At 47.9% G+C, this 12,116-nt stretch overlaps 1 protein-coding gene across 7 annotated transcripts in view; it reads right to left on the reverse strand.

Annotated features, from left to right (window-relative positions):
• Window positions 1-12,116, reverse strand: part of LOC119531689 (cell migration inducing hyaluronidase 1) — a 169,765-nt gene that overhangs the window by 64,021 nt on the left and 93,628 nt on the right. For 3 of the 7 annotated variants that reach the window (XM_037833226.1, XM_037833227.1, XM_037833225.1), the window contains 5 exons: window positions 8,671-9,371; window positions 6,260-6,368; window positions 2,169-2,315; window positions 1,457-1,595; window positions 499-735 (listed from right to left, as the gene is read on the reverse strand). In XM_037833226.1, the coding sequence (XP_037689154.1) occupies window positions 499-735; window positions 1,457-1,595; window positions 2,169-2,315; window positions 6,260-6,353 (617 nt within the window). In that variant the 5' untranslated portion in view covers window positions 6,354-6,368; window positions 8,671-9,371. Of the gene's footprint in view, window positions 1-498; window positions 736-1,456; window positions 1,596-2,168; window positions 2,316-6,259; window positions 7,854-8,670; window positions 9,372-12,116 lie in introns of those variants that run through there. The other 4 variants (XM_037833224.1, XM_037833223.1, XM_037833229.1 and 1 more) reach the window with 2 other exon arrangements.

The raw sequence follows: 12,116 nt of genomic DNA on the forward strand, positions 1-12,116 counted from the left end.
TGCATGCCTCTCTTCCATCCTTCACTCCACTCCAGCCTGTCTGTGGCCTTTCTGTTCTTGGAGGACATTGTGTCCTTTGTCACCTCTGACCCTTTGACTTGCTGTTCTCCATCTTGAATTCTCTTTCCCTGACTCATTTCCACCCTGTGGTTCTCATCTCAACTGTTGCTTCCTTATACTGGCCTTCACTGACCACCCTATCTGAATTGGTCTTCCCTCGTAATTCTCTACCATTTCACTATGTGTTTTTTTTTTCCTATTACCACTTATCACAATAGGAAACTGTCTTGTGTGTCTATGCATGTCTGCCTTTGTTTCTGTTAACTCAGCTTCATCAGGCAACTGCCTGGGGAGGAATATCTCTCTCTGAGGGCAGATAATTTTTCTGCTTCATTAACTAGTGCACTTCCAGCAGCTAGTGTAGTATCGGCTAAAGCACGTGCTCAATAAGTGTATGCTGAATGAATGACGTTGTCTTTAAGTTAAGGCAATCCTTACCGGTCAGAATGGACAACTGTCCCTGATTTGGGGTCGATGACATGAACAATGACTCCACGATGACCCCAGCTCCTTTCAAAAAAATAGCCTCCTTCCTCCATGCCACCTGGGTGAAGGGTCTTGTTCAGGAATGTCCAGGAGAGCTTTTTCTGTCCATGCAACTCAAGGGTACCTCCGCTGCCAACGCCAATGTACTTCAGGCCAAAGTCAGGGTCCGGTTGAACATTTTCATCAGCCCTATGAGAGAGAACAGCTCCCCAGAGTTGGCCGACACTTCTCTTTCCTAGGGACTGAGCCCAGAAGGGACTGTCTCAGCTCCCTGTCTCCCACTGTGGCCACCTTCAAGCCAGTCGCACTTTTAGTAATCACATAAAGTCAGTAAAATAGCGTTAGCAACAAGATCTTCACAAGCCACCAAACCAAGTCCAAAAAGGCCAAGCAGAAGTATTTCTCATTAGTTTACATGTTGGCACTTCTTTTTAGCTCTAAGTATTTTGCTTTTTGGTCCATATCAGATGTGGAATCTCCTGGACATGTACTGCATACCCTCGCATATTCTTGGCTATCACTTCTTAGAACTCTCAATTGCTTGAACAGGGAACACAGCCAGAGGCAAATACCGAATGGAATTTTTTTTATATATTGTCCATCACAACCTATTAAACACTTGCAGAGTCTCTCGGAATCGTGACATGATTGGAAGGTGGCTGAGAGGCTGGCGGGGACTTCTGTAACAGAAGTACAGCACCCAGACCACAAGAAATAAAATGCCTCATGTACCTTTTGTATCATCCAAATCACTGTGTCTGTCTTGTTCATGATTATGATCTGACAGGACATAATGATGGCTCCTGCTTTATACCAAAGCCTTGTCATCTTGCCTCCCTCTCTCCCTTGGAGAGCCTCCTTCCTGTCAAATCCAAGAGTAGCATTTGACCCATGGAAGCCATCTACCCACCTTCCATACAGAACAATGCTGAAGTTGCCCTGGAAAGGGCAGAGGGCACTCCCAGCATGCAGCTCTCCTCCGTTGTCAATCAGAATGTGCCGGACACGCAATATAATTGGCTCTTCATGGTCTTTAATGACTAGCTTTCCTGAAGAAGTAGGAATGGGGTGAGGTTTAAAAATATGAGTGTTAGGGGTAAGGTATAGCAGAGTCAATGACAGATCCCCCTAACTCTCCCATTTCATCCAAGCAGGTAACAAGGTATATAATTTTTTTTAATTCAGTTTTATTGAGATATATTAACATACCATGCATAAGGCATATCTTTTTAACACTTCTCTGCTTGCTGGGCTAACAAGTAATTGCTTTCCTCTCGGCCTCACCATGTGTAAATAATGCCCACCTGTTTAATGCCATCATTGCACATACTGCAACCAATGACTAAGAATCTAAAAGTAAAATAAGCAGGACTGCTCAGAGCACCAAAGGATTTTCCTCTATAAATGCTTCTTTCACTAGAATTGGACCTCTGACAGGCCATTCCGAAGTACTCAGAGCTGATGATTATCTCACACAACCAGATGCTCTGACCTTAGCCCAAAGCATGTGACCTTTGTTCTGTCCATCTGAAGTTATGGCAACCTGCAGGCCACATGCAGAGCCCATATGCTGGGCTCTGGGGCAGTGGAGGGAAAGGCAGGATGCAGGCAGATTGGCTTACCTCCCTCTGAGATGTGAATAGAGTGGAAGGTGGCAGACGAGGTGAGCAGCAGCTTCCTGCCCTGGCCAATGTGAACATGGTGGTCCTGGTCATGGCCTGGATTCCAGGGTTGCAGCTCAGGGCTCTGGTCAGGGCACTCAGCTGCCACTGCCAAAGAAGAGAGAAGTCACTGCTTCCATCCGCCAGTCACGGACCACAAGGGGTGCCTCATCCACCTTCACGACCCCTGCCTCCAGAAGCAAGGCTTTAAAGAGCAGAGAGACCCCCCCCCCCCTCCGCCATACAGAAGTCAGGAGCCTTAGGGTCCTGTCCCGTCTGTTTCATTAGTTCATCAGTTAACTGTGGCCAAATCACTTTCCTTTCCTGGGCTCAGTTTCTACCTTTATAAAATGAAAGGTAGACCAGATGACTCCTTAGGATGCTCCTGAATCTAAAATCACACAATGATTTCTCAGATTATTTTGATTCCAAGCCAATGTGTCCCCTGGAAATCAGTGCTTGAAGAGTTAGCAACACACCTTCCGCTTCTGCATGAGAATTTGACCTCTGGTTAATTTTCTAGCTCTCTTGCCATGGAAACTGTACCACCAAGCAACATTGTTTATAACACGTGGTTGGTAAATGCAAACTACAAATACCTATAAACTGTAGGTTTATAAATACTTATAAATAACTATAAATAAAGGAAGCTTTGAGCTTCCTTGAGGGCTGTGACTCTCATAATTTGGCATGTCCCTTGTAGGAACCCTGAAAGTTCTACCCATGGAGTTGTTAGACAAGACACTGACTCTGGAGGGGCATAAGGCTTCTAAGTGGGTGGGGCGGTTCTGACAATTATCCAATGAGGTTTCCTCTCACCTGAGTTGTCACCCGGCAAACTGATGAGAATAGCTTCTGATGGCTGTGTGGAATGCCACAAGTACTACTCTCATGGAAGAGAAACACCTGACACTGTCCTTGATGGCAGATGGGGTTTCCCATCCTGTATACCCCAAGGTGAATCTGATGCCAGGTGTGGTCTATGGTAGCCTTGTGAGTCTGAGTCTTTAGTTGAACCCCAAAAGACCCCAAGATGGGTGTTGCAGAGGCACTTCCCCCGGCCCCAGAAGCAGCCCTGGGGTGGGGGGGGGGTGGTCTCCACTGTCACGTGGCTAACAAGACTCTAATCCAGCAGCATACCATGGAGGGGTGGCCATAGGAGGACTCTCAGAAACTTGAAGAGTCTCCTTGAATAGCAAGGAAAAATCCAGCAGGAAAGAGGTGGGAGGAGGCAATGCGAAAAGCAAAATGAGAATGGCTTGGCCTAGAGAATAGGCCCCAATGCCTCCCCACCCCCTTTTTTCCATCACTAGAAATTGTAAAGTATAAACAGTAAATTTCAAAATAACCTGGGTGGGGGAGTGGAGAGGTGGGAGTGAGAGGCAGGCGAGACTGTGGCAGTGGCGATGTTCCAGATGGTGAAGATCCTGGGGTGGGTACTGGAAGGAATGAAAGCCCTGAGGATGGGCATGTAAGAGAGGCCATGTCTCTTGAACGAAGTGAATAACATTCACAATGTGGGATGGGGACCTCAGGAGGGATTCTGGCTTCAATGAAATCACTGGCACATCAGAGCTAAATTTTATCTCCAGAGTATGAGTGTCTGTCCCATATTTATATATCTCAAGGAGAACTGGAGAGGAATTGCCTCTTCCTCTACACTCATCTGTGCCTGATATGGACTCCTGAAACCCACTCACATTGCAAGATCTTCTTTGCCCAGATGAAGGGCAGGGGCTGGTCCTTCTCTCCATCACTGCCCGGCATTCGATGCATGTGTGCTGATCTCATTCTCCATCCTCTACTCCCAGTCCCACACCACCCCTGCTTTATGCTCCATCTGCTTCACTGTCAGGCCTAACTTAGACTTTGGATCTCTTTCACTAAGAAGAAAAAGTCACAGTTTTTGGAGTTTTACCAAAGTAGCTCTTCTAGCTGATGTAAACCCCGAGGGCTCAAGTAGTGGCAGTAAAATGAAAAAATGTGGGACCTGCTCATCAGTGCAGTTTTAATTTTAATGTAACAGCAGAATTGCCAGCAACTGCCCAGTTGGGCTGGCAGGCAGGCGCTCAGCTTTGCACTCAGCAGTCAAGGGTGCTGATGAGGGCTGGGGCTATGGAGCAGCCTCTCCCTGAGGGGCTTCTGAGGGCCAATGTCTGTCCTGTGTTTGTCTCCAGATGGGGTCAAGGGCTTGGCTGGCTTTCAGCAGAGGATCAGAGGCCCTAGGCTGTCCTCCAATGAGTCCTGCACTTGGAATGTCAGTTTCCAAGAAGGTGACTCCCAGCTGAATGGGGAGCACATGTGGTCCACTGGCAAACCCAGTGTTCAGGCAAGGAGCCATAAGCCTGCTGGAAAGGAATTATTCCAACTCCATAGGGCAAGTCATTTGGTCACACATGTCCACATTCCCCAGGACAGACCTGACTGCTCCTTTTACTCTCCAATTTTACAAGCTTGCATCAGACTTTGCATCTGGATTTGGAGGTGGTCAGTTTGACCTGCAGGGTCTCCCGTCATCAGGAGTACAAGTCCCAGTTCTCCAGTAGCTCTGATCACACAGCTAAAGCACAGAACTAATGAGCTTGCCCTCAAATGGACAGCCCTTCATTGGAGCTGGATATTTTGCTCTTGGGGAGGATCACTCGTCAGAGGATTTATACTTGTATGAATCAATGAGTGCTGGAAGTGGTCAGTGCCTTCGCTGAAATATCACCATGGTAACCACCAATGCTTTCCCAGGAGAGCCACACCAAGGAGGATTGAGACTGAATGTAGGCCCAACCTTCTTAGAGTATGAATGGCAAGGATTAGCTTCTGCATCCTTCTGATGTTAGAGAAAAGCACAGACCAGCGAGAACCAGAGGCCTAGCTGCCCTTCCAAATGGTTTGTACCCAAATGGCCAGAGAGATATCCAGGATGTGGGGAGATATACTCAGGAATTACCTGATTACACCTCGCCAAGGCCCCTGAGGTGGATCACTCTCAAACATAAACCAAACCCAGTGGCTGGCACATCGTTAATGTCCCCTTCCTGTGTATTGACTGAAGAAATGACTCTGATCCAATATTGTCAATGATTGCAGTGAAAGTTAAAAAATATTGATTGCATTTTATGTGTCCTAAGGATCAGAAAATTTCTACAAGGGATCACAATGAAGGAAATTCACTACTTATGACTATAGATTCCTTCCTTCACTCAGTGGGTTGAGAAAAATGCAAGGCTCTTTATTCTTATTGTACAAAAGCACCAAACTCAATAACAATAGTATTTTTTTAAAAAAGAAAAGAATAATTGATGGTGATGTTAATACTTCTAAGCTCCTACTCAAAATTTAGAAATAGTCCCCATTTCTCACTTTCTACCACAACTTAGGTTTGTTTGATTTGCTGTTTCCTATAGCCCAGGAAAACCTGCCTTATGCTTCAGGATGTTAATTCAAAACCACTCAAAGAAAAGGTTGAAGATATTGAGGTCAGAAAAATAGCCCTAAATCTCACATAAGAGCCGCTCAGCTTACAAAGTGCTTTAACATACCCAGATATTCTGATGCCAAAATGAGAAAGAACTACTGAGATCAAATGGCCCAGAGGTGGTCAGCTGGCTCTCTAGATAAGTATCTTGTGTTTTTTTTTTTCTGGCCCCCAGAGTGGTCTTTAAATTTTTAACTAGTTGCCAACATTTAAACAATAAGGAACTTTTACATAAAAATCTAGATTTCTGCCTTCTCTAAAAATTCAGTAGATCTTGCAACAAGGGGACCCACTCTCCCCAGCCAACACCCCTGTTTGACCAGTTTCATTCATTTATATTACGTGCATAGCCCTTCTTAGACACTGAGTGTGCCTCTTCTGATTCTAGACTAACTGCTTCATTTTATGATGAAGAAGCTGAAGCCCAGAAAGTTCACTGGGTTCGTAAGGCTGGGCCAAGCCCAGGCATCCTGACTCAACCCCGTGGCTCCTTCCCCTGGCCCCAGCAGCCTTGCTTCAACCAGGGGCTGTGCCCTTCCAGGCTGAGTTGGGGAGGTCCACCTGCTTTGCCATGGCTCACCTGTGGATGTGGCCCCAGGGAAGCAGGCCAGGGTGAGCCAGCAGATTATCAACACAGCCTTGGAGCAGAAGTTCTGCTTTACAGCAGCTTCCATCACGGCAGAGTGCTCCTGAAATGGAAACACACCTGGGTCGGACATGCATGCAATCCTGGCAGGCGGAGTCAGTGTGCAGGGAGTCACAGCAGGCTCCGGGAATATAAATGGAGCCAGAGGCAAGGGATAGGCATGGCCCACATGGCCACATGCCAGTTGACCCAGTGCGGAGTCCTCACAAGTGACTTCCCTCAGTTGCTGTGACTCAGGGCTGGGCAGATTGGGGCATGCAAACCCTGCCACCATCCTGCCTGTAGCTCAGAGACCGGGCGATGCATGGAATTTCATCAAGCAGCCCAACAGAATGAAGCTTTCTTCTTAAGCTAAGAAACAGAGAAGAAGAAAAATACTCCCCTTGAACAGAAGCTGGTGATTAGATGCCTCCAACTTGCAGTGTGATCTCAGCTGATTGTTTAACCTCTCTGGGTCTCAGTTTCCTAATCTGTAAAGTGAGCATGTGGACTGGCTGATTTCTAATCTTTCCCCCACCTTTAATAGTCTATGCTTCTAAGACCAGTCTTAAGTAATAAAACAGAAATTCTAAATATGGATGCCTGCATGTTATAAACCCTTTTCATATTACCTATCCAAGAGGAAGGTGAAGCAGAGATAGCTCATTGTCCCCATATCCATTTTCACTTCCTTCCTCATTAACAGAATCCCACATTTTATCTGGGCACATGGCCACCTAGAATTAAGACCACATCTCCCATTCTCCCTTGCAGTCAGTTATGGCCTTGGAATCAAGTTCTGGCCAAGTATGGGAGAAATATGGTGTGTGTATTCCCAGAAACATTCTTAAGGGAAGGCAGGTAGCTTTTCTTCTCTCTTTTATCTTTCTTGCTGACTGGAATGTGGATATGATGGCTGGATTTTTGGCAACTATGTTGGAGTATGTGGTGGGAGTCAAGCACTGAGGATGGGAAAGCAAATAAAGGGAAAGAACCTGGACCTGGGCCCTGTGGAGAACTGAAATAGCCCTAGACCAAATGTGTTTGGATTTATGTGCAAGAGAAGTAAACATCTCTTTTATTAAAGCTACTCTTATTATTTTTTTCTTTTACTTATACAGAAGGGGAATATAGGAATCTCTCCAGATAAACCTCAAAACAGGGACTTTTAAAAAGATACACGATTTCCTTGTCAAAATATAATGCCACGTGAAGAAACGTCTTTGTGTTCAAGTCCTACGTGGCACACACAGAGCTTAGCCTGGGTCTTGGGAGTGGCCAGCTTGAGTTTCTATGCCCTTCTCCCAAAGCCTCCCCTGAGTAGGAATGTAGTTGTGCCCACAAACAAACAGCTCTTCTCCCACACTGAGCAAGGGGCTCAAATGTATCACACCCGTCACAGGCTCCTCCCTTCAAACTAGTTCAGCAGCAAATCTGATCATCCCTGACCTCTCAGCTCAAAGCGAAGCTGTGTGTGTGAGCCTGGTGAGATGGGCAGGCGAGAGGACTCTGAAACGGGAGCACACTGGGCCTTTTGCCTGGTATCTCCCGCACAGGTGTGCTTGGGGGGGTGGGGGGCAGGGAGGAAACCACGTGCTCTGGTGCTGTCCTCTTAACAGGCCCCTGCTGGATGGGCCAGAACAACGCGGCCCTTTCTGGTTGCTTCAGCACGACCGCTGAAGTCACGCACTGCAGCATGTGGGAATGGCTCCCTTCCCATGGCCCTGGAAGGGGAGGGCTCACGTTCATTCTCTTTGCGATAGAAAGGAGGGGAAAGCAGGGCCAGGGATGTTTCCTGGTCCCCAGGGGAAAGCCAGAGCCCTGCTCTCAGTTGAGTTCAGGGGAGATAATTGATTTGAGCCTGACCAGTTTAGAAAAACCAAAGCAGTTGGTTGTCTGGTGCCAAGAAGCCCCACATCATCCTGAGGCTCCTCTGAAATGAACTTGTTCTTTTGGACCATGAGCTAGCACCTTAGCTTGGTAAGGAAATACAACAGGCGCAAGAGTGGAGGCAGCGAGACATGGGAGGCGGAACGGGTGTGGGGACCCAGCCTGCCCTAACTTGCTGGGTGACCCTCATCAAGCCTTCCCGCCTGTGGGTCCCAGACTCCCACATGCACAGTGGGAAGGCTGCTGGACATGAACTTTTAAGCTCTGACAACTTCTGAGTATATTGTAGATAATTCCAAGGACAAAAAAATAAATAAATAAAAATACTTCTGGACAGATGTAAAAACCATTCCACTTGGAGAGACTAATGCTCAAGCCCCCTTTTCCTAACGTTAAAGAGGTCTTCTGCTGCCACCCAGCTACAGCTGAGCCATGGAAAGCTGAGAAACCTCCCTGCCCAAAAAGGTGAACCCCACATTTCAGAGTGAGAAGTTGTCCCTGTGCTTTCTTGCTCGTGAGTGGTTTCCCAGAGCCTGAGTCCGTAAGCATCAGAAACATTCTGTTGAAGTGAATCCCAAAATGTTCTCAAATTTCACTTGGGAATTCTTCATCAAGGGAGAACAGCTCTCAGTTGGCCATTAAAAGCTTTCTGGCATTGAGAAGTCAGATTCGGACTCTCTGGTTGGCAAGATACAGTCTTGAAATGGTTCCCAGCTGTTGACGGCCTCGAAGGCTGCACATTGGCTCAGGATGCCAGAAGTCTCCCCAGGAAAATGGCAGCTGGAGGCTGGCTGAACGTCGCCCTCGCTGGGTCAGAAGGGCTGCTCTGAGGTAGGCTGTGATGGCCATGAATCCGGTCTGTCCCTCTGAGGGTGCAGCGAACCACTTCAGCAGAGCCACGGTGAAAGGAGAATGCAGACATCTTTTCAGAAAGGACACACCACAAGTCTTCACAACAACAAGCTCGAGTTTTCCAGAAGCTCAGCTTTCTCGATTCCAGCTGCTGCTTGGACCTTGTTTGCCAGGACTCGTGGGCCGAGCAGGGTCAGGAGCCAGAGGCGCTGTCTGCCGGCCTCTCTCTTGGCTCTCCTCGTGGCCAGCGCTCTCCAGGCGTCTGGGCTCGGCTCTTCTTTCCAGGTGGCCTGGGCTGAGTTGCTCCACGTTCAGGACTTGATACCTGCAGAACAAGACGATGGTCAGAGCGTTATAAGAGCCTCCAGAGAAGCCCTGAATCCTTGTCAGACTTCCCCAGAGCAACAGGACTAAAAAGAGCATGGCCTATGGCTTTCCCCAGCCCCACAGACTGAGAATTCCTGCTGCCCAGAGAGGCTGCAGAAGCCACGGCTTTCCTCAGGGATTGGCTGAAGAAAGGGAGAGAGAGGTAGGGCCAAAGAATTAGCTGAAGTTCAGAGACAGGAAGTGAAATGAGATTGAGTGCGGATGGTCTGGGGAGCTCGTTTGTTGGGATCGGGGAGACAGACACCTCTCTTCTTGGACAAACCTAGACAAGGCTTAGCCCGGCAGCTAGCAGAGCAGGGTGGTGGCCAAGAGCATGGGCACTGGAGTCACGAGGGACTTGGGTTCGAATCCCAGCTATGTCGAGAAACATCTGCCCACCTGGGCCTCACTTTTCTCATCTGCCCAACTGGAATGATATGCCCTAAATTTCAGGGTCATTGTGATGATCAAATGAGATGCTCTGTGGAAAAGCTTAGGGCCAGGGTTGACTCGCAGTCAGTGCACAAGATGTGGGAGCTGTTGGTGTCGAGGACGTGTGGTAGTCCAGGTGAAAGAGCCTGGGAAAGGGAATCTGAGAACTCAGGTTCTAATTCCAGCTCTCCCGGCTGTGTGAACTTTGGCGTGTCATTCAACCTCTGAGTCTTAGCCTTCTCATTTTCCAAATGGGAACGATAATGCTACCTGCAACCAGGGCTTATTGTTGAGTATCGATAGAGAAATGCAATCTCTAAAAATGCTAGCTCACGTGTCCCAGCTCTCAGGATAGGTCCCGTGGGAGGGACAGAGAGGACTTGGGTGTAAATCCAATCCCCCACCCTCCCCAGCAGCTTACTGGCAAGTGGAGAGAGAGGCACAAATAACTATACTCCAAAATGGCAAGCCGCTCACTGCCTCCCTGGATAAATGGAAATTCCCTCCTTGCCTCATTATCAGAGTTTAAGGGAGATATTTGATTTGAGCCTGAGCCTTCTGGACACTTCCCTTAGGGGGACACGTGCATATATGCCTCTTTTCCTCCTTTGAGGGGCGAGAGGCTTTGGAACCAGTCACACCCTCGTGAATTCCCTGGGGCACACTTGATTTCCTCTTTTATGCCACTTACTGGTTATGTGTCTTTGAGTAAATTACTTCATCTTTCTGAAGCTCACAAGCTTCTCACCTTCAATGATAATAATTATAATCAAAGCAAACACAGACTGAGCCAGTCCTTGCGAGGTGCCAGGCACTGCTTTATGCCCTTTTCATATATTGACTAATATAGTCTCTCATTCCAGTCTTCTGAGGTAGGTACTATTATTATTCCTCATTTATGGGTGGGGAAATTGAGGCACAAAGCATATAAGTAGCTTGCCCCAGGTCATCCAGCTAGTCGGGCGATGAAATCTGAAGCTTGGTCTCATCTCTGGAAATTGTATTTCTAATTCCTAAAGATTAAATAATTTGCAGTTTAGTCCCAGGTTCTCAGAAGGTAGGAGCTGATAGGATTATGAGAGATTATACACCAGCACTTCTCAGACTTTATTATACATAAATCTCCAGGGAGCTTATCTAACCACAGATTCTGACTGGAGGGTTTTGGGTTGTGCCCGAGGGTCACAGAGCTAGTAGGTAGCCCGGGCAGGCTGCGGACCCAGCCCGTGCTCTGTAAAGTGGGAACAAGGACCACCTCTCTCCCACCCAGGTTTTCTGGAAGAAGCAAATGTTTAATATTTGCCATTTCTCTGCAAGATCTCCCTCCAGCTCTCTTGCAGTCAGGGAAGCCTCTGTGTCTCCACTTCAGTTTTGATCTAGGTTTTTTGTCCATGGGAACTTCATTCTAGGCCAGGGTCCCTGGAGGGTCCATTGGAGCTAGCAGAGCTGGACCACCTGCTGAGGATCAACTTAGATCCTTTTCTGGATAAGAAATGACATGTCAAATGTCATTTACAGTGGCCCCTGCAAACCACGGACACAGGAAAGCAGAGCTCAGAGATCTCTTTCCCCCAGGACAGAAGGCTCTTTTGACAAACTGTGGAGCAGAAATCCTTCTCTTACATTCCCAGCAAGAGCCCCATCCTTCTCTCCTGAATCCCACCCTTGGCCTGGCAATCCCCTTGCAGAGAAGTGCATCTGTCTGGCCACCTGGTCCAGATGCAGCTGCCCCAGAGAGAGAGGAAGGAGGCAGGACAGCCAGAGCACCCTTGGGGATCAAAGATAAGCACCGGAACCCTGGCAGCCCTGTGCTCCCTCCGCCAGCCTTTTCTCAGAGGGGCTGCCCTCAGCACAGCCTCTTTTGATGAGCTGTGTGGAATTGCTGTGCCAGGGACAGGAGGCTTCACCCACCTCCTCAGAGAGAAGCACTTAGAAGAGCCTTTGCTTCTGCAGCCCAAGCATCTACCTGGATGCTATATGTAAATGCTCAGCTGCCATGATCTGCTCCTTCCTTTTGAGAGCACATCTTCCCAGACCCCTCTCCTTGCTGCAAAGACCAAAAACCCCAGGGACATTCCAAAGCCTAGTTTCTTCTCCAGAAGCTGTGCTTTTAAGTCCTAAAGCCTAAGCTCCTTGCAATTTAGTCTCAGGATCACAGAATATAGGAGCTGGTAGGACTGTGAGGCATTAGCCAGTCAGTTCTTTAATGTGCACATGAATCACCTGGGGGCCTTGTTAAATTGCAGTTTCTGATTCAGCAAGTCTGGGGTGG

The sequence above is a fragment of the Choloepus didactylus genome, chromosome 4 (genome assembly GCF_015220235.1).
Source record: "Choloepus didactylus isolate mChoDid1 chromosome 4, mChoDid1.pri, whole genome shotgun sequence".
Classification (NCBI taxonomy): Eukaryota; Metazoa; Chordata; class Mammalia; order Pilosa; family Megalonychidae; genus Choloepus; species Choloepus didactylus.